Source organism: Piliocolobus tephrosceles, chromosome 10 (genome assembly GCF_002776525.5).
Source record: "Piliocolobus tephrosceles isolate RC106 chromosome 10, ASM277652v3, whole genome shotgun sequence".
Classification (NCBI taxonomy): Eukaryota; Metazoa; Chordata; class Mammalia; order Primates; family Cercopithecidae; genus Piliocolobus; species Piliocolobus tephrosceles.
In genome coordinates, this window is record NC_045443.1 from 53,419,696 (window position 1) to 53,442,532 (window position 22,837).

The 22,837-nt window shown below is 48.5% G+C and overlaps 2 protein-coding genes and 1 non-coding gene across 4 annotated transcripts; 1 reads left to right on the forward strand and 2 right to left on the reverse strand.

Moving 5' to 3' along the window:
- Positions 1-2,007, forward strand: IL23A (interleukin 23 subunit alpha). Its single transcript, XM_023210791.2, has 4 exons — positions 1-802; positions 1,026-1,124; positions 1,291-1,437; positions 1,543-2,007. The coding sequence occupies exons 1-4, from the start codon at positions 641-643 to the stop codon at positions 1,702-1,704; spliced, it is 570 nt and encodes a 189-aa protein (XP_023066559.1). The 5' UTR covers positions 1-640; the 3' UTR covers positions 1,705-2,007.
- Positions 2,008-3,165: 1,158 nt separating this feature from the next.
- Positions 3,166-22,471, reverse strand: STAT2 (signal transducer and activator of transcription 2). 2 transcript variants are annotated; one of them, XM_026454650.1, is made up of 24 exons: positions 22,255-22,471; positions 18,490-18,627; positions 18,129-18,282; positions 17,705-17,800; positions 17,440-17,529; positions 17,273-17,348; positions 16,771-16,856; positions 16,459-16,607; positions 13,522-13,680; positions 13,328-13,420; positions 13,057-13,116; positions 12,320-12,340; positions 12,002-12,095; positions 11,493-11,540; positions 11,329-11,412; positions 11,048-11,146; positions 10,810-10,945; positions 10,638-10,690; positions 10,418-10,512; positions 8,397-8,533; positions 8,020-8,202; positions 7,722-7,779; positions 5,440-5,750; positions 3,166-5,137 (listed from the first exon to the last, which is right to left on the reverse strand). In XM_026454650.1, the coding sequence occupies exons 2-24, from the start codon at positions 18,618-18,620 to the stop codon at positions 4,995-4,997; spliced, it is 2,556 nt and encodes an 851-aa protein (XP_026310435.1). In that variant the 5' UTR covers positions 18,621-18,627; positions 22,255-22,471; the 3' UTR covers positions 3,166-4,994. The 2 variants fall into 2 exon arrangements, with proteins under 2 accessions (XP_026310435.1, XP_026310434.1); XM_026454649.1 differs by having other exon boundaries at positions 4,876-5,137; positions 10,810-10,969.
- LOC111542103 lies at positions 14,611-14,674 on the reverse strand. Its single transcript, XR_002731445.1, has one exon. It is a non-coding gene; the product is annotated as a U7 small nuclear RNA (small nuclear RNA).
- Positions 22,472-22,837: the final 366 nt, after the last annotated feature.

Below are 22,837 nucleotides of genomic sequence, written 5' to 3' on the forward strand. Positions count from 1 at the left end.
TTCATTGCAAACAGCTCACCATCCTATTGGGAGATGAATGAATGTTTCTGTTTTGTTTTTTCCTCAAGCAGGAGGAAGTGAGGAAATTAGGTTTGGGGTGGGGTAGGGGTATAGCTTTGAGAGGCAAAAAGATCAGGGAAAGATCAAACAGGAAGGAACTTGAGACCAGATTAATTTAAATATTTGTTTTCCCTTCCCCCCTCCCGCCCCATCCCCGCTGTGCACTCCCCCCCACCCCCGTCCCCGCCCCTTCTACAGCCATTTCAATTCCTGGAGAGCATTACACATGTGTCCCATCCCAGGCCTCTAGCCACAGCAACCACACGACTCATTTCCCCTGGAACTGAGGCTGCATACCTGGGCTCCCCACAGAGGGGGATGATGCAGGGAGGGGAATCCCACCTGCTGTGAGTCACCTGCTGGTATAAAGGGCGGGCCTTACAATGCAGGGACCTTAAAAGACTCAGAGACAAAGGGAGAAAAACAACAGGAAGCAGCTTACAAAGTCGGTGACCAACTGAGGGAATCAAATCAGAGACGCACTGAACAGAATCAGGCTCAAAGCAAGTGGAAGTGGGCAGAGATTCCACAAGGACTGGTGCAAGGCACAGAGCCAGCCAGATTTGAGAAGGCAAAAAAGATGCTGGGGAGCAGAGCTGTAATGCTGCTGTTGCTGCTGTCCTGGACAGCTCAGGGCAGGGCTGTGCCTGGGGGCAGCAGCCCTGCCTGGGCTCAGTGCCAGCAGCTTTCACAGAAGCTCTGCACACTGGCCTGGAGTGCACATCCACTAGTGGGACACATGGTGAGTGGCAGCCCCTGGAGCCTAACAGGAGTCTCTCCAAGCTCTCCAAGGCTGTGGTAGAAGACTGTGGCCTTGAGTGGAAACTGGAGGGTTGAAGGCCATCAGGGAGTAAGAGAGGGCAAGAGAGTAGGGTTCCTGGGAGAGTCATGGGCCTGAGGGTCAGGCTGGCTTCAAAAGTACTTATCTTACTTCTTCATTCTTTCCACCCCTTCCTCCATTCCAGGATCTAAGAGAAGAGGGAGATGAAGAGGCTACAAATGATGTTCCCCATATCCAGTGTGGAGATGGCTGTGACCCCCAAGGACTCAGGGACAACAGTCAGGTACCACTGGGATGTGGCTGGGCGATAAAGGCGAGGGGACTGAGAACATGGCTAGGTACCATGGTAAACCAGAAGTTGTGTCTGAAAATAGTAAGAAACTGGGTGAGTCTTTAGTGAATGGAGTAGGAAGAAGATGTCCTCTTTCATTGCTTTCTTCTCTCCCTAGTTCTGCTTGCAAAGGATTCGCCAGGGTCTGATTTTTTACGAGAAGCTACTAGGATCGGATATTTTCACAGGGGAGCCTTCTCTGCTCCCTGATAGCCCTGTGGGCCAGCTTCATGCCTCCCTACTGGGCCTCAGCCAACTCCTGCAGGTATTAAGTAGGGGCCTGGAGGATGGGGGTTTGCAGGTGTCAGAGACAGAGGGTTGCGGGTTAAGGGTCTAGAGTCTTCTCTGACTGTGTCCTATGTCCTTTCAGCCTGAGGGTCACCACTGGGAGACTCAGCAGATTCCAAGCCCCAGTCCCAGCCAGCCATGGCAGCGCCTCCTTCTCCGCTTCAAAATCCTTCGCAGCCTCCAGGCCTTTGTGGCTGTAGCTGCCCGGGTCTTTGCCCATGGAGCAGCAACCCTGAGCCCCTAAAGCCAGCAGCTCAACGATGGCACTCAGATCTCTATGGCCCAGCAAGGTCAAGATAAATCTACCACCCCAGGCACCTGTGAGCCAACAGGTTAATTAGTCCATTAATTTTAATGGGACCTGCATATGTTGAAAATTACCAATACTGACTGACTTGTGATGCTGACTTATAAGGTTGAGTATTTATTAGATGGGAAGGGAAATTTGGGGATTATTTATCTTCCTGGGGGCAGTTTGGGGAGGATTATTTATTGTATTTATATTTAATTATGTACCTTTTTCAATAAACACTTATTTTTGTGGCTATATGAGTCTTAATTTCTAGGCTCAATTGGGAAAGATAAATCGATGGAAAAATAAGGCCAAGGGACTACAATATGCATCCCTTCTATTCTGAAGGGCTATGGTGGAGAGTGATATTTTCTCATGACCCCCTGGTGTACAGAATAACTGGGATCTCTTTAGTATTAATTCCTATATGGCTGAGCAAGCAGAATGGGATTACCAGATTAGGAAGTGGGGTTATACCTAAGGGTCACTTGCTCCCTGATCCAGTGTCTCCTTCCCTGCTTTCTTGGCCAAGGGTGTATCTGGCCAAAGACAGGAGTCCTGATCACTGCAGGATCAAGTCAGAGTTCAGTTTTGAGCAAGAAGGGCATTCCAGGGAAATGAAGGTAAATATCCCGGAACAATGGGACTCTCCCCTCAAAGGACATTTGGAGTCCCTTTGTTTCTTTTTTTTGAGATGGAGTCTCATTCTGTCGCCCAGGCTGGAGTGCAGTGGTGTGATCTCGGCTCACTGCAACCTCCGCCTCCCAGGTTCAAGTGATTCTCTTGCCTCAGCCTTCCGAGTAGCTGGGACTACAGGCACATACCACCATGCCTGGCTAATTTTTGTATTTTCAGTAGAGACAGGGTTTTATCATGTTGGTCAGGCTGGTATTGAACTCCTGACCTCAGGTGATCCACCCGCCTCAGCCTCCCAAAGTGCCGGGATTACAGGCATGAGCCACCACGCCCAGCCTTGGAGTCCCTTTGGAAGTTTGGTAACTCAAGGGTAGCTGAAATTCTTTGAAAAAAAGAAAAGACAAGGGGAAGTGGCTAGTGATTATTTCCTTTCCTTTTTTTCCATAGTCACAGCATCAAAAAGTATGGGCTTTGAAGTCAGACAAATCCAGACAAGTTTGTGTCTTGGCTCTGCCAACAATCAGCTGGGTGACAATGAAACAGTTATATAACTACTCATCCCTCCCCCCACAATGCATATATACCCCCCAGCACCCCTAGAAGAGTCTAAGGGACAGGAGGGGCTACTCCAAACAGAAAGGGAAGAAGAAGAAATATGACAAGAGGAACATAGAGGGGTGGATGGAAGAGAGGTCACAATTTTCTGACTGTATTCCCGTGCAGCTTGTTGGTATCCCTTTGTGAGCAGAGAAATAAAAGAGGTTCAGAGATGAGACATTTCCAGATCAGCACAAAGTTTATTAGCCATTTCTGCTCAGAAGAGCCCCCTTCTGAACAGAACTGTTCCTCTGACATAACAGACAAGAAACAGCCACCTGTGCAGGGCCTTTCATTTATATCTCAAGCTACATCAGGAGGACATCTTAGAGCAATGTCAGTTGCCCCCTGGGGTTCCCTAGGAATAGCTAAGATGTGAGATTGTCCAGAGTCCTATGACAGACCTTCAGGGTTTTAAGTTCCACAGACTAGGTCTTTGTCCAGGTCCACAACCAAGGAATAGAAACCTTCCTTTCAGGTAAACAACATATTGCACAAAAAAGGGGGGGATTGTAACATAATAGAGAAAGAGCTAAGACCCATTGCTTCTCCTCTGTAAAAACACCAAACTTTATCCAATACTATAAAAAGAAATTCCTGCCAGGCACGGTGGCTCACGCCTGTAATCCCAGCACTTTGGGAGGCCAAGGTGGACAGATCACCTGAGGTCGGGAGTTCGAGACCAGCCTGACCAACATGGAGAAACCCCGTCTCTACTAAAAATACAAAATTAGCTGGGCATGGTGGTGCAGATCTGTAATCCCAGCTAATTGGGAGGCTGAGGCAGGAGAGTCACTTGAACCCGGGAGTTGGAGGTTGCAGTAAGCCGAGATCACGCCATTGTACTCCAGCCTGGACAACGAGAGAAACTCCATCTCAAAAAAAAAAAAAAAAAAAAAAAAAAAAAAAAAAAATTCCTGGCCGAGTGCAGTGGCTCATGTCTGTAATCCCAGCACTTTGGGAGGCCAAGGCGTGAGGATCACTTGAGCCCAGGAGTTTAAGACCAGCCTGGGCAACAGAGCAAGACCCTGTCTCTAAAAAGAGAAAAAAAACAATAGGGCATGGTGGTGCATGCCATGGTCCCAGCTACCCAGGAGGCTGAGGTAGGAGGATTGCTTGAACCCAGGAGGTTGAGGCTGCAGTGAGCTGTGATTGCACCACTGCACTCTAGCCTAGGCAACAGAGTGAGACCCTGTTTCAAAAACAAAAAGCAATTCCTAAATTCCCAGCAATCCTACTATCCCCAGCCTCCAGGAGTGATCTGTCTCCTAAGCATTGAGAAAGTAGAGACTAGGTGGCATAAGCTAGTGTGCAAAGCTTCACAGGCACATTAGATTGGCAGGATCATTTTATGGGAGAGGAATGGGTGCAGCCAGCTTAGGGGCAGAGTAGGGGAGGAGACTGGTAAGAAAAAGAGATCTACTTCCTATCCATCCCCTTTTTCAGGGTGGAGTTTCACATGGTAGGCTAAGGCAGAAAGCTCTCAACCCCTGCAGGAAAAGAAGAAATTCAGGGATTGAGTCAGGAGTGAAGGAAAGAAGAAAGGAAGTTATCCTAGACATGTAGGAATGGAAGAAAGAAATGGAGTCCTATCCTGTGTCTGTGCTCCCCACCAAGGGCCAATGCCAGTGTGCAGCAGTTTAGCCTAACCAGCTGTTAAAATGTTGAAATCCTTCCATACTGAAAAGAAGCTACTGCCCTGAGCCCTCCAAGTACCTGTCAACTGCCCTGGCCTGCCTCCAGGACCCCTATGCCTCCCAGCACAGCAGGCAGCCTTCAGGATCCTATTTAGACCTATGGCTTAGCATCTGTTCTGATTCATTGTTGTCCCTTCTGTGCCCATGTTATGCTTTCACCTCTCACTCCAATGGAGTCACACAGGCCTGAGTCTGAACAGTTAACACAGCTTGGAAGGGACACATGCCTGATTCCCATCCTTGGAGAACAACATCATGCTATGAGGAGTAGGAAGGGCAAGAGATATGAAAAGAACAAAGGAAATGTGGTTCCTAGAAGTCAGAAGGCATCAAGGGTCCATCAGTGTAGAAGTGGCTGGGGCGGGAGACGTAAGCCTCATCCACGGTGTTCTGGCCAGCCAACAGTGGGTCACCATTCGGCATGATTTCTTCAATCTTTACACAGTTTCTGAAGACTAGGTAATCCAGAGAGAAAAGTGAGGCCCTGATCTTAGTTAGGAGTTCCCAACCCAGCAAAGAAAGAGAGGGAGGATGGCAGGAAAGTCCTGGGAAGAGCCTGAGGGGGAACTTGTGGGATCAAAGAGCAGGGAGGTGGGGGAAGGCATGTGTAATTCAAAAAAAAAAAAAAAAAAGGAATCACAGAATGGACCTCTCTCCAACGAGGAGCTTGGAGCTCAGTTTTTTCTGTAATGGGACAGGGAGAAGGGGTAGGAAAGGGAATGTGTGCCGTCTTCCATAGCTCTATTTCATCACTTACTTTCCATTGGCTCAGTGTTCAAATGTCTCAGATCACAGGGCAAATCTGGCTCTGGCACTGGCTGTGACACAGGTCCTCGGTCTGGCTCTGGCACTGTTTGTGATACCATGCATAGTGTGGGCTCCATTACAGGCTCCAGAGTGGACTCCAGCACAGACTCTAGCTCTGGCCCCAGATCCAGCCCTGCCTTCAGCAGTTGCTCTAAGTCGAGGCTGAGCTCTGGCTCTGGCGCCAGCCCTAGTTCTAGCTCTAACGACTCCAGCTCTGGCTCTGGCTTAAGCTCCAGCGGTTGTTGCAGTTCATCCACCTGTCTGGATACCCAAAGACAGACAAAGGGGCAGGGCTCAGTGGTTTAAATGAAAGAAGGAATGGTAGAAGAAGAAGCTAGTCTAAGAAGGCAGAAGAGCAGAGGGCTAAAGATCATGGGGTTCGGAATCAGGCCTCCTGGCGTTTGAATCCTGGCATTTACTAGCTGGGGGACCTTAGGCAAGTGTCCTAACTTTTCTGAGCCTCAGATTTATCATCTATAAATGAGAACAATACCTAGTAATTCTTGAGAGGCAGTAGGGTGGTTGAAAGCAGGGCTATGGAATCTAACAGACCTGTATCATTTATTAGCCATGTACCTTAGGTACAAAACTTGACTACTCTAAATCCAGTTCCTTAGCTGAAAACAGTAACAGTGTTTACTTCAAAGGACTATTTTGTAGATTCAATAAAATGAGAAAATAAACACAAACTATTTAGCCTAGTGCCTGGCACAAAATAAACTTTCAGGCCAGGCACGGTGGCTCACACCTGTAATCTAAGCACTTTGGGAGGCTGAGGCGAGCAGATCACTTGAGGCCAGAAGCTCAAGACCAGCCTGGCCAATTTGGTGAAACCCCGTCTCTACTAAAAATACAAAAGTTAGGCCGGGTACAGTGGCTCATGCCTGTAATCCCAGCACTTTGGGAGGCCAAGGTGGGCGGATCACGAGTTCAGGAGTTTGTGAGCAGCCGGGCCAATATGGTGAAACCCTGTCTCTACTAAAAATACAAAAATCAGCCAGGCGTGGTGGTGGTGCGTGCCTGTAGTCCCAGCTACTTTGGAGGCTGAGGCAAGATAATCACTTGAACCTGGGAGGCGGAAGTTGCAGTGAGCTGACATTGTGCCACTGTACTCCAACCTGGGCAACAGGGCGAGACTCTGTCTCAAAAAAAATAAAAATTAACCAGGCATGGGTGGTGCTCGCCTGTAATCCCAGCTACTCAGGAGGCTGAGGCAGGAGAATTGCTTGAGCCTGGGAGGCGGAGGCTGCAATGAGCTGAGATTGCGCCATCGCACTCCAGCCTGGGCAATGAGAGCGAGACTCTGTCTCAAAAAATAAAAAACTATCCCCAGCCAAGTGCCATGGCTCATTCCTATAATCCCAGCACTTTGGGAGGCCAAGGCAGGACACTGCTTGAGGCCAGGAGTTCAAGACCAGCCTGGGCAACATAGTGATACCCCATCCCTACAAAAAATTTTAAAAATTAGCTGAGTGTGGTGGCGTGTGCTTGTAGTCTCAGCTACTTGGGAGGCTGAGGCAGGAGCATCGCTTCAACCCCTCGGTCAAGGCTGCAGTGAGTCGTGATTGCGCCACTGCACTCCAGCCTGGGTGACAGAGACCCTGACTCAAAAAATATATATTTAGGCGGGGCGTGGTGGCTCACGCCTATAATCCCAGCACTTTGGGAGGCCAAGGCGGGTGTAAGTCCAGGAGTTCAAGACCAGCCTGGGCAACATGGTAAGACCTCATCTCTACAAAAAACACACAAAAAATTAGCTGAGTTTGGTGATGCATGCCTGTATTGCTTGAGCTCAGGAGGTCGAGGCTGCAGTGAGCCATGATCACACCACTGCACTCCAGCCTGGGCGACAGAGCGAAACCCTGTCTGGAAAAAAAAAAAAAAAAAGCTCCATGCTTGGCACCAAGTAGGTGCCCATTAACACTAGTCATTATGATCATTATTATCCAGAAACCCCTGTGGAGACAACCTAAGGATGGCAGCAGAAAAATATGAGATAGGAGAGACTAGAACCGGAAACTAGAGTGGGCTAGGAGGGAGAGAAGGCTGGGGAGACTGGAATAGGGGCACGTTAGGAGAAGGCAGAAAGGAGAGACTGTGGGAATGGCAGGGCAGAGCAGCTGACCATCGTCCTGGTGCTCCACCCAGGAGCAGGTAATGCCCCCTTTTGACAATTCACTGAAGCACAGCCAAAAAGGATTAGGGAGGATGGGTGGAGAGTTTATATCTCACCTATTAGAGACCACAATGAGCCTGTGTTTCAGGTATTTCCTCCGTTCCTGGAGATTAACTGTGAGGAACATATACAAGAAGCAGAGAAGATCAGTGGGCCAGACACATAGCCTGAGGTTCCCCTCAGACGGTCCTGGCAGTCTCATCCCCAATCCCCATAGGAACCAGCAGTATCCCATGGACAAATCCCTTAACTCCTCTAGATACCAGTTTTCCCATGCTTGAAAGGAAGGAGTGGGATCTATGGATGTCTGAAGATCTCTGCAATCTAGCAATGAAGTATGTCAACGATTCCCACCTTTCTCCTGGTAGTAGCACCCAAAAGCTTCATCCCGGGGGATTCGGGGATAGAGGAAGCGCAATGGGTTCTCAGGTATATTCTCCTCAGTGAGCAACTGGTAATGGCGGATGATTTCAGTCAGCGGGAGTGACTGCAGCACCTCCTTTGTGTACGGTTGCACAGAGTAGATGAGCACCTTGTCTGGAGAGTGAATGCAGTAACAGGCAGGCTTGAGGGAAGAGGCCGGGCCTTGGAGCTCCCTGCTCTGGCTCCCCAGTCCCAAACCAGTTGAGGGATGCAGGACAGAGCCAAGGAAGCTAAAAGCAGGCAGAGGGGCAAGAGGGGAGCCAGGCAGAAAAGAGAGGCTGTGGGAATGGCAGGGCACAGCAGCTGACCATCATCCTGGTGCTCCACCCAGGAGCAGGTAATGCCCCCTTCTGACGATTCACTGAAGCGCAGTAGAAAGGTGCCAGAGATGGTTTTCTTCAGCAGCCGGCGCTCCTGGCTCCGACTCACAAAGCCCATGATGCGTCTGGAGCACAGAGAGCAGTTGTGAGCCGTCCCCCAACCCCCTGCCCCACCAGGCCCCTGCCTCCCTGCTCCCCTTGTATGGAGAAACAGCCTAGGTTTGGAACCCAGGTTTTGGACCAAGCTCTGCCACTTAGCTTTTTTATCTTTTACAAGTCACTTCACTTTGCTGACAACAGCCACCTTCCGAGGGTTTGAAGAGGTACGAAGATTCAGTGAGATCACACAGATGAATAGCACTCTTTTTTTTTTTTGGAAAGAGGGTGTCATTCTGTCACCAGGCTGGAGAACAGTGGCATGATCACAGCTCACTGCTGCCTCGATGCCTCGACCTACTGGACTCAAGCAATCTTCCCACCTCTCAGCCTCCAGAGTAGCTGGGACCACAGGTGCACACCACCGTGCCTGGCTAACTTCTGTTTTTTTTGTAGAGACAGGGTTTCACCATGTGGCCCAGGGTGGTTTTGAACTCCTGGGCTCAAGTGATCCATCTGTCTCAACCTCCCAAAATGCGAAGATTACAGGCATGAGCCACTGTGCCCAGCCATGAATAGCATTTTTTTTCTTTTTTTTTGAGGCTGAGTTTTGCTCTTGTTGTCCAGGCTACAGTGCAATGGCGTGATCTCGGCTCACTGCAACCTCCACCTCCCAGGTCCAAGCGATTCTCCTGCCTCAGCCTCTTGAGTAGCAGGGATTACAGGCCTGCCAACATTCCTGGCTAAGTTTTTTGATTTTTAGTAGAGATGGGGTTTCACCATGTTGGCCCGGCTGGTTCTGAACTCCTGACCTCAGGTGATCTGCCTGCCTTAGCTTCCCAAAGTGCTGGGATTACAGGTGTGAGCCACTGCGCCCGGCCATGAATAGCACTTTTTTTGTTTTGTTTTGTTTTGAGATGGAGTCTCGCTCTGTCACCCAGGCTGGAATGCAATGGCACAATCTTGGCTCACTGCAACCTTCTCTCCTGGGTTCAAGCGATTCTCCTGCCTCAACCTCCTGAGTAGCTGGGATTATAGGCACGCGCCACCATGCCCGGCTAATTTTTGTATTTTTAGTAGAGATGGGATTTCACCATGTTGGCCAGGCTGGTCTCAAACTCCTGACCTCAGGTGATCCGCCCACCTCAGCCTCCCAAAGTGCTGGGATTACAGGCGTGAGCCATCGTGCCTGGTCATGAATAGCACTGTTTTTTTCTTTTCTCTTGAGACGGAGTCTCACTCTGTCGCCCAGGCTAGAGTGCAGTGGCGCGATCTCGGCTCACTGCAAGCTTCGCCTCCCGGGTTCACGCCATTCTCCTACCTCAGCCTCCCGAGTAGCTGGCACTACAGGCACCCGCCATCAGCGTGGCTAATTTTTTGTATTTTTAATAGAGACAGGGTTTCACTGTGTTCACCAGGATAATCTCGATCTCCTGACCTCATTATCCGCCCGCCTCGGCCTCCCAAAGTGCTGGGATTACAGGCGTGAGCCACTGCGCCCGGCATGAATAGCACTTTTAAAAGCCAAATGCTACACAAATTGGTAGGCAGTGCGGTGAAAAGAGCATGAACTTGGGGTCACATAGGCCTGAGTTTGAATATCAACTCTGTCCCTTGGGTAAGTTCTTTAACTTCTCTGAAACTTAGTTTCCTCACTTGAAATGAAGATGGCAAAACCCACCACTCAGCATGGTCGTAAGGATGAGATGAGAGAATTAATGAAGAGCGCGCATCAGGCTCTGGAATGCAGGAGATGCTTCACAAACACTGTCTATGGCTATCATTGTTAACAAATGTGACGGCCTCATGCCTGTCTTTGCTCTCTCTCCCTGCTTGCCACGTGAGGGCGCACAGACTCCACTCTCAAGCACAGAAAGCACAAGCCCAGGAGACAAGGCGGACCAAGGCCTTACCCATCATTCCAGAGATCCTTCAGGTGGTCATGTACCAACTCCAGAATTTTGTCCAGCCATGTCCAGAATGGTAGCTTGCCAGGAGGACTCTCTCGCTGGAGGAGGAATGGAAAGGTAGCAAGAGCTGAGGAGTTGCCCTGGTGTAGGGAAGGAGGGACATGGGAAGGCCAGTATTTGGAATGTGGGCTAGATCTAGCTCCACAGGAATTCAGGGAGTTACCTTAGTGAAGTCAGCCCAGGACAATAATGGATCCTCAGTTCTACAGTTCTGCCCTGTGGGACAGATAGCCACAGACAGATGATGAGGGAAGCCAGGGGTCCTGGGATAGGTAGGACAGAGGGACAGGAAAGACTAAGGCTGGGGAAAGGTTGAGAGAAAAAGAAATCTGTACCGAACAGCTTGTTTCTCAGCATGCTCAGCTGGTCTGAGTTGAGGCCTCGGCCAACATAGGAGGAGAACTGCCAACTGAGAGCAGGGCCCAGCAAGCTCCAGGGGGCTTTGGGGGGGTTGGAGAAGAACTGCTGGTTCTGCAGGCGTGGGAGGAGTGCAGGCTGGCTCAGAAGAAGCCTATCACACCAAGCTTCCACACCCGTCCTCTCCCCACTTGACCTGTTGGCCCCACTCCCTACCTGAAGGTTTGGGCTGAGCAAATTGAACCAGAGAACTGAAGCCCAGGCAATTGAGAGCTGGTTCATGTTGGAAATAATCACCACAGGGAGGGTGTCCGTCTGGGGAGAAGACAGGAGTCACACAGAGGGATGTGATGTTTCTAGCTGCAGGTATTTGTTAGAGGAAAGGAGTGCTAATCCACCCCAAGAGGCTTCTTCCAAAGAAGCCTTTCTTCTTTATCCCCTCCTTATGCCTTCTTTCAAAGCTGCTTTCTCTCTCCTTGCCCTCCATTTTCACTCACTTTCAGCTCCTGCTTCAGACCCTGGTAGGTATATTTGACCGTGAAGCTGATGATGTGCAGTTCCTCTGTCACACCTAGTGGCCCCTGGGACAGCCAAAGACATAGTCATCAGAAGGCCCTTTGGCAAGTTCCCCCTGCCCCCGAGTCCTCTGTACAGGCCTCACCTTATTGCTGCCTTTTCCTGAACCACCTGAACGTTGTTCCACCAGAGTCTGTGAATTGAGGGGAAGGAGAGAAATTGCCAGAGTGGGCACCCTAGGGTCCCTGGAACCCCTGTTTGGCTTCAAGACCCCTCAAGCCCTGGGAACTTCCCCCAACCCCTGTTCCTTTGGACTAAAAGCAGGCCAGGTGTGGTGGTTCATGCCTGCGATCCCAGCACTTGGGGACACTGAGGCGGGTGGATCACCTGAGGTCAGGAGTTCGAGACCAGCCTGACCAATATGGTGAAACCCTGTCTTTACTAAAAATACAAAAATTAGCCAGGCATAGTGGTGTGTGCCTGTAGTCTCGGCTACTCAGGAGGCTGAGACAGGAGAATTGCTTGAACCCGGAAGGTGGAGGTTGCAGTGAGCCAAGATCGCACCACTGCACTCCAGCTTGGGGGACAGAGTGAGACTCCGTCTCAAAAAAAATAAAAATAGTAATAAAAGCATAGGTCACAAACTATTCTTACCAGGTAACCAAAGTCCCAAATCAAACCCTGACTCTGCCCCTTCTCGGGGGTCAAAGTTTTCTGGTTTGAAGTCAGAATGTTGAACTTCCGGAAGCTGTTCCAGGAGGAAGAAGATACATGGAGACAAGGAACGGAATTACTCTAAAAACTCAGCAGAAAAAAAAAAACAGAAGTTCCACTTCATTTCAGATCTCGCCATCTCCCTTTGTCCATATCCCAAATACCCCTCCTCCTTGTTTGTAACACCAGGGATGCCGAATGTGGTTCTGCAGGTCACGCAGTGTACAGATGTTTGCAGTGTCCTTGTGAAGCACCTACCCTTGTAATTGAGGAGGATTCCTGAAAAGAAATAAAAAAAAAAAAAATCATCGGGCAAAAGAGTATGGAAGTTAGGAGTTTGGTCTTTGGGATCAGATAGACCTGGGTTCAAACCTGACTTGAGCTCATTAGCTATGTGGCCTTGAGAAGAGATGTAATCAGTCTCTCTAAGCCTGTATCTTTGTTTGTACGGTGCACCGGTAATAGTTAATTCATGGGGTTGGTGTGACAATTAAATGAGTACCTGACATGCTGCATGTCACAAAGTAAGTGTTCAACAAAAGAAATGACTTATAATTTCTTTTTATTTATTTATTTTTTTTGAGACGGAGTCTCGCTCTGTCGCCCAGGCTGGAGTGCAGTGGCCGGATCTCAGCTCACTGCAAGCTCCGCCTCCCGGGTTTACGCCATTCTCCTGCCTCAGCCTCCTGAGTAGCTGGGACTACAGGCGCCTGCCACCTCGCCCGGCTAGATTTTTGTATTTTTTAGTAGAGACGGGGTTTCACCATGTTAGCCAGGATGGTCTCGATCTCCTGACCTCGTGATCCGCCCGTCTCGGCCTCCCAAAGTGCTGGGATTACAGGCTTGAGCCACCGCGCCCGGCCATGACTTATAATTTCTATGAGATAGGAACGGAAGGAGGAAGAAGATAGCCCTAGGACCCTGTTGTGAAGAATGAGCATCTCCTCCACCCCAGCAGCCCGTGTCCTGGCCACCCTTTACCTGCTCCAATTTACCTGTCAATGGAGACTTCCACAGTCAGTGACTCATTGCCTTCCTGGAGTCTCACCAGCAGCCTGTGGGAAGGAAGGGGGATAGGGGAAAGTGGTCAACCTCAACCTTCCGGATATGCCAGATGTTTGAAAAAGAAAAGAGGGATTATAAGAGGTAGGGAGACTGAGAGGAAAGAGAGAAGAAAAAGCCAAGAGTGGGAAGAGCTGTAAAGCCAGAAAATACAAAGTGGCAGGGTTGGAAAAAGCAAGCAGGAATGAGTTCTGGAATGCCAACCTTGTTCGGACGGTGAACTTGCTCCCAGTCTTGAGGATGAGGGGTCGATGGGGAGTTTGGGGCATGCAGGGCTGGGTTTCTACCACAAAGGCTCTGAGGAGAGAGAGGTGTGGAAAGAATATATAGCTCAGTATCTGTAAGAATGGCTTCCCTTGTTCCTTCTTTCCCCCAGCATTCCTGCCTGGCCTCTAGACCTGTGGAGCAGACGCTGTAGCAACTCTGTGACCTGGGCGTTGCGTAGGTCCACCCCTTTGATCAGAGGGTCATCCTGATAGCTAACCAGGCAACTCAGTCCCTTCAGCTCCTTCAGCAGCTGCCTCAGGTGAAACAACAGCTTTGCTCCAGCTGTGAACCTGGGTGATAAAATTCAGGAAGAAGGAATCCATGAGTTTCCTGGATTCCCCCATCCAGGTTCCAAGACCTCTCCATAAATATGTGAAGAGTCAGAAACTGACTTGGGGGCGGGGGGAGAAGAATCCAGGAAGCATATAAAGGATTATTCAACACGATTCATAATCTAAGAAATGAAAATCAAAGCTATTTTCACATATAAAACTGCTAACAGATTTAACATAACAGCTTTCATATGCTATGTACAACTTACATTAAGCCCTTTCCACATATTAATGCATTTAATCCTCAAAACAACCTCTGAGGCAGGTACTATTATTATCCCCACATTACAGATGATAAAACTGAGGCACAGAAAGGTTAAGTGACTTGCTCAAGGTCATACAACTAGTAAGGGATGAAGCTTGTATGTGATCCCAGGCAGTCCCATTGAACAACTCACACTTTTTTTTTTTTGAGACAGAGTCTCACTCTTGTCGCCCAGGCTGGAGTGCAATGGCATGATCTTGGCTCACTGCAACCTCCACCTCCTGGATTCAAGAGATTCTCCTGCCTCGGCCTCCTGAGTAGCTGGGATTACAGGCATGTACCACCACGCCCGGCTAATTTATATATATATATATTTTTAGTAGAGACGGGGTTTTGCCATGTTGGCCAGGCTGGTCTCGAACTCCTGACCTCAGGTGATCCACCCGCCTCAGCCTCCCAAAGTGCTGGGATTACAGGCGTGAGCCACTGCACCCAGCCCCAACTCACATTTTTAACTACTGTACTTTACTGTTTCTATAATTAAAAATGATAATAATCAGCAATGTGGTGACAGGAAAACAACCATACACCACACATGAGAAAACAGATTCGATCGGGACAACTATTCTGGGAAACATTTGCAACTATCTTTTTTTTTTTTTGGTGGGGGTGGGGTTGGGGGTAGAGGTGGTTTCTGGCAAAAACTTGAAAGCCTGCTAGACAAATTCTAAAAGAGCTGTAACACCTGGAACTATCTTTTAAAAAGCCTCCCCAGCTGACATGGTGGCTCACACCTGTAATCTCAGCACTTTGGGAGGCAAAGGTGGGCAGATCATTTAAGGCCAAGCACTCTGGCCTGGGAGATGGAGACAGACCCTGTCTCAGTCAGTCAATCAATCAATCAACAAATGCATGCATGCATGCTGGTCCTGTACCATAAGTACTATATGCCTGTTTTTCAGTCTACCTGAGCAATTGTGGTATTTTTTTATCTACTTTTTTTTTTAAAAGAGGTGAGGGTCTTGCTATATTGGTCAGGCTGATCTCAAACTCCTGGACTCAAGCACTCTTTCTGCCTCAGCCTCCTCAGTAGCTGGGTATTATGGTATGTGTACATATATACTTTTAGAGACAGGGTCTCATTCTGTTGTCCAGGCTCGACTGCAGTGGTATAATCATGGCTCACTGCAGCCTCGAACACCTGGGCTCAAGCGGTCTTCCCACCTCAGCCTCCTGAGTAGCTGGAGACTACAGGCGTGTGCCACCATGCCTAATCTCTTTTCTTTTTTTTGAGACGGAGTCTTGCTCTGTCACCCAGGCTAGAGTGCAGTGGTGCGACTGCGGCTCACTGCAACCTCTGCCTCCTGAGTTCAAGCGATTTTCCTGCCTTAGCCTCCCGAGTAGCTGAGAATACAGGCATGCGCCCCTACACCTGGCAAATTTTTATATTTTTAGTAGAGATGGGGTTTCACCACATTGGCCAGGCTGGTCTTGAACTCCTCACCTCAAGGGATCTGCCTACCTTGGCCTCCCCCAGTGCTGAGATTACATGTGTGAGCCACTGCGTCTGGACACGCCTAATTTAAAAAAAAAATTTTTTTTTTTGTAGAGATGGGGTCTTGTTATGTTTCCCGGGCTGATCTCAAACCCCAAGCCTGAAGTGATTCTCCTGCCTCAGCCTTCCAAAGCACTAGGATAACAGGCTTGAGCCACCATGACTGGCCTGGTATATTTTTAAAAGTCTAAATTATAATACAGTTTTAAAGCCAGGCACAGTGGCTCATGCCTGTAATCCCAGCACTTTGGGAGGCCGAGGTGGGTGGATCACGAGGTCAGGAGATCGAGACCATCCTGGCTAACACGGTGAAACTCTGTATCTACTAAAAATACAAAAAATTAGCCAGGCGTGGTGGCGGGCGCCTGTAGTATCAGCTACTCGGGAGGCTGAGGCAGGAGAATGGCGTGAACCCAGGAGGCGGAGCTTGTAGTGAGCCGAGATAGCGCCACTGCACTCCAGCCTGGGCGACAGAGTGAGACTCCGTCTCAAAAAAAAAACTATATATATATATACACACACACATATATATAAAAAATACTGTTAAGTTTAAAAAAAGTCATAGGTTTCAAAATAGTATGAACAATATGATTCCATTTTTGTTTAATAAGTTAGATAATAGGTAATTTTCTCTTCCTCCTTCCTTCCTTCCTTTCTTGTCATTGTATGCATTGCAGTAAAAAAAAAAAATATATATATATATATACACACATATATATATATATTTCTGGGTGATTAAAAAGGAAGGAAAAATCAGATTGTGGGTTAATTCATTCCTTTCCCTGAAGGAGACTAGGCTCTGGGCTCCCTGGGTGGTGAGGATGAGGAGTAGAATAGAGCTGCAGTCAGCAGGGAGCAGGGCTCATTCAGGGGTGCAGAGACTAATAGAGAACAGTATATCTTGCTATATGCAGGGCACTGCAACTTACAAATCACAGTGCGTGGCGAGGACAAGGGTTGGGGTGGTACCTCTCACCATTTCTCCAGCTGTTCCAACCCGTGGTCAATGGGAGCTCTAATGCAGGCTTTTTGCTGCTGGGCTTTCCACTCTTCCAACTTTGGCAGTAGTAGCTCGATTAGGGTAGTTAATCGGCCTAGCAGTGCTTTGGAGGCATCCAGTACCTCCTAGGAAAGAGATAATGTGAGTATTGAGCATCTCTCTCTTTCACCCTCCACTACCCAACCAGGGATGAAGAAACAAAGAAGCCAGTGCTAGAGGACCAGGGTCCCCACATCCCTCATTTTTCCAGGTCCCTGTTGCCCACACGTTCTGTCCTCTGCCTCCCACCTTTCTCCTTTTGTCCAGTTCATTGAGAGTTTCCTGCAGAATCTGCTGCTCTTTGGTCTGATGGGAGTCCAGAGAAGGTGTCTTCCCTGGATGGTGGGAACAGGAGTCAGTCCAGGGGTTCTTTCCTCTCCTTCCTGACTGGGGTCTCAGTTGGATTCAGAAAGGAGGAATTTTGTGGAGGAAGAAAGGGAAACCAAAGCATAGGCACCTATGGGACCCTCAGGCAAATTCTGAATGGTCATGCTTGGACCAGACACCCCCTCAAATAAAACACTGTTGGTTTTCTATGCATTTCCTCAACATTCACTGTCTCCCAGCTACACCTCCAGCTGAACCTCCACAAAACACCCTGGCACTTCCAGCTTTGCATGGCAGCAGGACTGCAGTCAGTGGGGTGTGTCTGACAGTGACTACTGCTCATTGGAGCTTTCTCCTGTTCACTTCCAGCTCTGGCTTCTTAGCAGGCACTTATCTTTCTCCAGCCCCTCAATGTGCTTCCTACCTTTGGCCTGGATCTTGTATCGGAAGGAGAAGACATCCTGCTGGTCTTTCAGTTGGCTGATGGATTTTACCAGCTTCTGCAGAGGGGAGAGGACCCCAGTGAGGCTGCTTTTCAGGGAGGTATTAGACTGAACGCTGCCCACCCTAACTCCTACCACATCTACTAACCTCCATCATAGCCCTTAAATCCAGGATTCGGGATTCAATCTCATGTTGCTGGCTCTCCACAGGTGTTACGAGAGCTGGCTCTCCTTGCTCCTGAAAAAAGAGGCTCTGAGCATGTTTTAACTCTGGCCTTTCATGCCTTAAGTTCAGGCCTGAAATCATACCACAGGATGTGGGGGGGATGCTGTTCTGAGACAACTCCCTGAGTGCTTTCCGTGGTTCGTCTCCATTTCAGGAGTTTCCAACAATACCACTGAATTGTCCTCACCGGTTGAGCCCTCTGAGCCTGGATCAAAATTCTTTTTTCTTCCAGAAGGAGGTTAAAGATCATCTCAGCCAATTGAGTAGGGCCCTGGGAAAAGGCCTAGAATAGGAAAACAGAAAGTAATGATCCAATTCAACCACTCTCAATGACCTATCATCCTAGACCTTCCCCACCAATGTCCACAGTATTTCCTCCTCCTTTGGGGTTCCTAGCCCTTTTTCTTTTCACCATAGCATCCTCCCAACAGTGTCATGTATATGCAGCCCTCCTCTCTGCTAGTGATTCCCCAAGTCCAGACTCTGTCCTTCTTTCCCCAGATTTGTCCCTGTCTCCCTTTGCACCTCCAGGTACTATTCCATTCTCCAAATCCTACTCCTCTATTCTCAGCTCCTAGTGCTACCTCATTGCTCTCAACCCTTCCAAGTACCTGAATGTCCCGGCAGAATTTCCGCAAATTGTGCTGCAGCAACAAGGACTCTGGGTCCTGGCTGCAACGGCCACACTCATAGTTCAGCTGATACAAGAAGTGGAAGAATAGCATGGTAGCCTTGGAATCATCATTCCCGAGTACAGCTTCCTTCCTGGGCACCAGGAATAAGAAGGATTAGTGTCTCTGCAGTCTTACTGTAGTCCTGAGGCTTTCCAATTTTAGTATATGTGCTGCCGAAGCGAACACATGTAGTCCTGAGGCTTTCCAACCCCCTTCTGCCATTAATGATTCCAGGATCCTGGGGGCCCAGAAGTAAGGCACCACCTTTCTCATTCCCCCAACTTCCTGAAGGCCTCACCAGTTCTGGTCTTCAATCCAGACAGCCAAGTACTGTCGAATGTCCACAGGCAGGAGACTGCGTGAGTAAAGCTGGTGCAGCTGGTCCTGAAAGGGGCTGTCAAGATTCTGCAGCATTTCCCACTGCGCCATTTGGGCTCTGCATCAGAAGAATGAGGGTTCCCAACTGGATATTTTGCTGGACTAAATCATCCATAGTTTCATGACTCTTCATTATTACTAATTTAAAATGTTTAAATTATACAAGTAATAAAAATATAGAAAACATTAAAGTCTATGTTGACCCTACTCCTAATCTTGGTTCTTTCCCCTCCTCTCCAGAAGTAACCACTGCTATCAGTTTGGTGCATATTCTTCCAGGGAGTGTTACTGGTTAAGTATCTGCTATTTCAAGCATTTTGGATTTCAGGTTTGTCCAGATTTTGGAATATCTGCATTACTTACCAGTTGAGCATCCCTGGTCTGAAATCTGAAATGGTCCAAAATCTAACTTTTTGAGCACCCACATGATGCTCAAAGGAAATGCTCACTGGAACACTGTGGAGCCCAATTGTTCAGATTAGAAATGCCTAATCTGTGTGTGTGTGTATGTGTGTGTGTGTATATATATATATATATATTTTTAGATGGAGTCTCACTCTGTTGCCCAGGCCGGAGTGAAGTGGCATGATCTTGGCCCACTGCAACCTCCATCCCTCTGGTTCAAGTGATTCTTCTGCCTCAGCTTCCTGAGTAGCTGGGATTACAGGCGCCCACCACCACGCCCGGCCAATTTTTGTATTTTTTTTTAGTAGAGATGGGGTTTTGCCATGTTGGCCAGGCTGGTCTCAAACTCCTGACCTCAGGTGATCCAATCACCTCGGACTCTCAAAGTGCTAGGACTACAGGCATGAGCCACTGTGGCCCCAACCTGTATTTATTTATTTATTTTTTAAAGATGCAGTCTTGCTCTGTCACCCAGGCTGGAGTGCAGTGGCGTGATCTTGGCTCACTGCAAGCTCCGCCTCCCGGGTTCATGCCATTCTCCTGCCTCAGCCTCCTGAGTAGCTGGGACTACATGCGCCCGCCACCATGCCTGGCTAATTTTTGTTGTATTTTTAGTAGAGACAGGGTTTCACCGTGTTAGCCAGGAAGGTCTTGATCTCCAGACCTCGTGATCTGCCCACCTTGGCCTTCCAAAGTGCTGGGATTAGAGGCGTGAGCCACCGCGCCCAGCCGGCCCCAACCTGTATTTTAATAGCTTCAGTAAGTGGGCCTTTGTGCTTTAATGGGAATTTTCTTTTCTTTTTTTTTTTTTTTAAAGACAGGGTCTCACTTGGTCACCCAGGCTGGAGTGCAGTGGCATGATCTTGGCTCACTGCAGCTTTGATCTCTCAGGTTCAAGCGATTCTCTGCCTCAGCCCCTCAAGGAGCTGGGACTACAGGAGTGTGCTATCACGCCAGCTAATTTTTTGTAGAGATGGAATTTTGCCATGTTGCCCAGGCAGATCTCAAACTCCTGAGCTCAAGTGATCTGCCTGCCTCAGCCTTCCAAAATGCTGGGATTACAGGCATGAGCCACCATAACCAGCCTAATGGTAATTTTCAAACACACACTAAAGCAGAGTGACTAGTACAAGGATCACCATCCAGCTTTAACAAACTACTGTTTCCACTATCTTCTTATTTCATCTATCTCCTTAATTCATTTATTTTGCATTTATATGTTTGTTGTTTACACTAAACAAATATAAGCATTTAAAGATCAGTGTTGATGTTAAGTATTTATTACAGCATGATCCCTGCTGGCCCTGAAGCTTTTTTTTTTTTTTTTTTAGAGTCTTACTCTTGTCACCCAGGCTGGAGTGCAGTGACATGATCTCGGCTCACTGCAAACTCTGCCTCCCGAGTTGAAGGGATTCTCCTTGCTCAGTCTCCTGACTAGCTGGGATTACAGTCGCCCACCACCATGCTCTGCTAATTTTTGTATTTTTAGTAGAGATGGGGTTTCACCATGTCGTCCAGGCTGGTCTGGAACTTCTGACCTCAGGTGATCTGCCCACCTTGGCCTCCCAAAGTGCGGGGATTAGAGGTGTGAGCCACCGTGCCCGGCCACCTGAAGCTTTTTTAGGAGCTAAATCTTTCTGGAGGTTAGGTAAGTACACCCTATAAACTGCCCTCCATATAGGAAGGAGGAGCTCCATTCTAGAAGACATCTAAATGCTATGCAACGGTTTGCTCAGTCCCTAAGAATATGAAATGTTTATGACCTGTGAATCTTGAATATGATTATAAGTTATCAACTTTGTGAGATCCTGAAACTTCACTTAAATTTTTTTTTTTTTTTTTTTTTTGGCAGGGCACAGTGGCTCATGCCTGTAATTCCAGCACTTTGGAAGAGGCGAGAGGATCACTTGAGGTCAGGAGTTCAAGACCAGCCTGGCCAATGTGAAACCCTATCTCTACTAAAAATACAAAAAAATTAGCCAGGCGTGTTGGTGGGCGCCTGTAATCCCAGCTACTCAAAAGGCTGAGGCAGGAGAATGGCCTGTACCCAGGAGGCAGGGGTTGCAGTAAGTGGAGATCACATCACTGCACTCCAGCCTGGGAGACAGAGTGCAGTCTCTGAATCAAAAAAACGACAATGAATTGGTTTTGCCTGTCACCAAGCAGGCTGTGCCTTGCATCTTTCTCCCCACTGTTCCCTGCTCGCTGCCATCTGGTGTCTATTTAGGAAACTGAAACTTAAGCTTGTTGCAGCCTGAGCCTAACAGAACAGAATTCATGCACATTAGTGGTCTAAAAAGGTCACATGATTTTATTACAAAGTAAAAAGAAATGCTTGGGGTGGTGGAGTCTTATACTAACATGAAAAACATCAGCTGCCTTTCTACCTCCAGCAGGAACAAGGGAAGGGAGGGATTGGGCAGGGGCTATTTTCATTTTAACCCTTTTAGTAGTGCTTGATTTTTAAAACTATGTGTCTGTATTGCTTTTATGATACAAAAAAATATAAGTTAAAAAAATGATTAGGTGGCCAGGCATGGTGGCTCATGCCTGTAATCCCAGCACTTTGTGAGGTCCACAAGACGGGAGGATGGCTTGAGCTCAGGAGTTTGAAACCAAGCCTGGGCAACATACTGAGATTCCATCTCTAAAATAATAATAATAATAATAATAATAATAAGGTCCCAATTCTTGAGGATTTAAGTGTCTGATATTAAAGGAGCAAGTCAGCAAAGATTCAAATATGAAAACAAAACAAAAAACCTGGTCTCCCCGAATGGATTGCAAACACTGAGGTTAAGAGCTAAAACAATTTTTTCTCATTATCTCTCACTCTTAAGCACATATTTTGCACTCAAGAAGCTTTTCTGAAATGAAGTGAATTTTGTGTGTGACCTTAGGCAATCGTTTCATCTTTCAGTAGCTTATACTTTTTAACAAAACAAATAAAGACGATAGATTTATCTATCTTTGAACATCGTTTTTAGGTGAAGATAAAAATAATGCAGAGCAGAGTAACGTCAGATACCGAACCAACAATGCCAGATTCAGGGTCTCAGAAGCTGCAGGGCAGTTTTGGGGGAGGGGCATTAGGGTTGGGGAGATAGGCTGGACAGGAGAAGATCGAGGACCGAGAAGGCGACAGACAGCTCCTCTTTCAACCTGGGGACAGAAGCTGCCCCCTCCAGGGCGTAACTCCTGGGGCCAGCCGCCCTTCCCTGGGAGGAACTCTCACTCTCACCCCCACTCCTACCCCAGCACACCCTCTTACACCCCGTACCTGATTAGGGTTGCAGTCCCCGCGCCCTCCACTGGCTCTGGTCGCGACTTCCCGTCCCTAGAAGAAGCTTGGGTACTAGAGCCTCAGGCCCCGCCTACAACTTCGGCCTACCCCCTCGGATCCGCCCCCTTGTAGTTGGCAGCGGAAGTCTGGAGCGGCCCCATTCCCAGTTGCCACCCCGACACTGGCTGCCACTCAGTCAAGCCCTTCCCAGACTGCGAGCTAACTGGCGCCGCCGCAACTCCGCCCCCACACAGGGCGGGACAAGCTGAGCCGAAACCACTCCTGCAGCTCCAGCGATTGGTGGAGAAGTTCAAGTAGGCACTTCCTACGAGGGGAGGAGTCCAATTAGTGGACTGGCCAAAGACTGAAACAGCTGATTTTCGAGAACCCGCGCGTGAGCCACGGAACCGAAACTAGCTTGAGGAGCCTGTAGACGCCAAGGGCTCCACGGGAAGGGGTGGGACCGGAAATTCCACGCCTTGGGATAGGAAGAGGAGGGCTGAGGTAATGAAAACAATATATACATATTTTTTTGAGACGTGGCCTCGCTCTGTCACCCAGGCTGGAGTGCAGTGGCGCG

Bases quoted from the DNA above. Each gene is read 5' to 3' on its own strand.
- IL23A (XM_023210791.2), top strand. From the start codon at position 641: ATGCTGGGGAGCAGAGCTGTAATGCTGCTGTTGCTGCTGTCCTGGACA. The intron at 803-1,025 runs GTGAGTGGCAGC...CCTCCATTCCAG, and splicing joins ATCCACTAGTGGGACACATG to GATCTAAGAGAAGAGGGAGA. The intron at 1,125-1,290 runs GTACCACTGGGA...TTCTCTCCCTAG, and splicing joins GACTCAGGGACAACAGTCAG to TTCTGCTTGCAAAGGATTCG.
- STAT2 (XM_026454649.1), bottom strand. From the start codon at position 18,620: ATGGCGCAGTGGGAAATGCTGCAGAATCTTGACAGCCCCTTTCAGGAC. The intron at 17,530-17,704 runs GTGAGGACAATT...CTCTTTTTTCAG, and splicing joins AGGCTCAGAGGGCTCAACCG to GAGCAAGGAGAGCCAGCTCT. The intron at 12,096-12,319 runs GTAGGTGCTTCA...CTCCTGGAACAG, and splicing joins AATCCTCCTCAATTACAAGG to CTTCCGGAAGTTCAACATTC.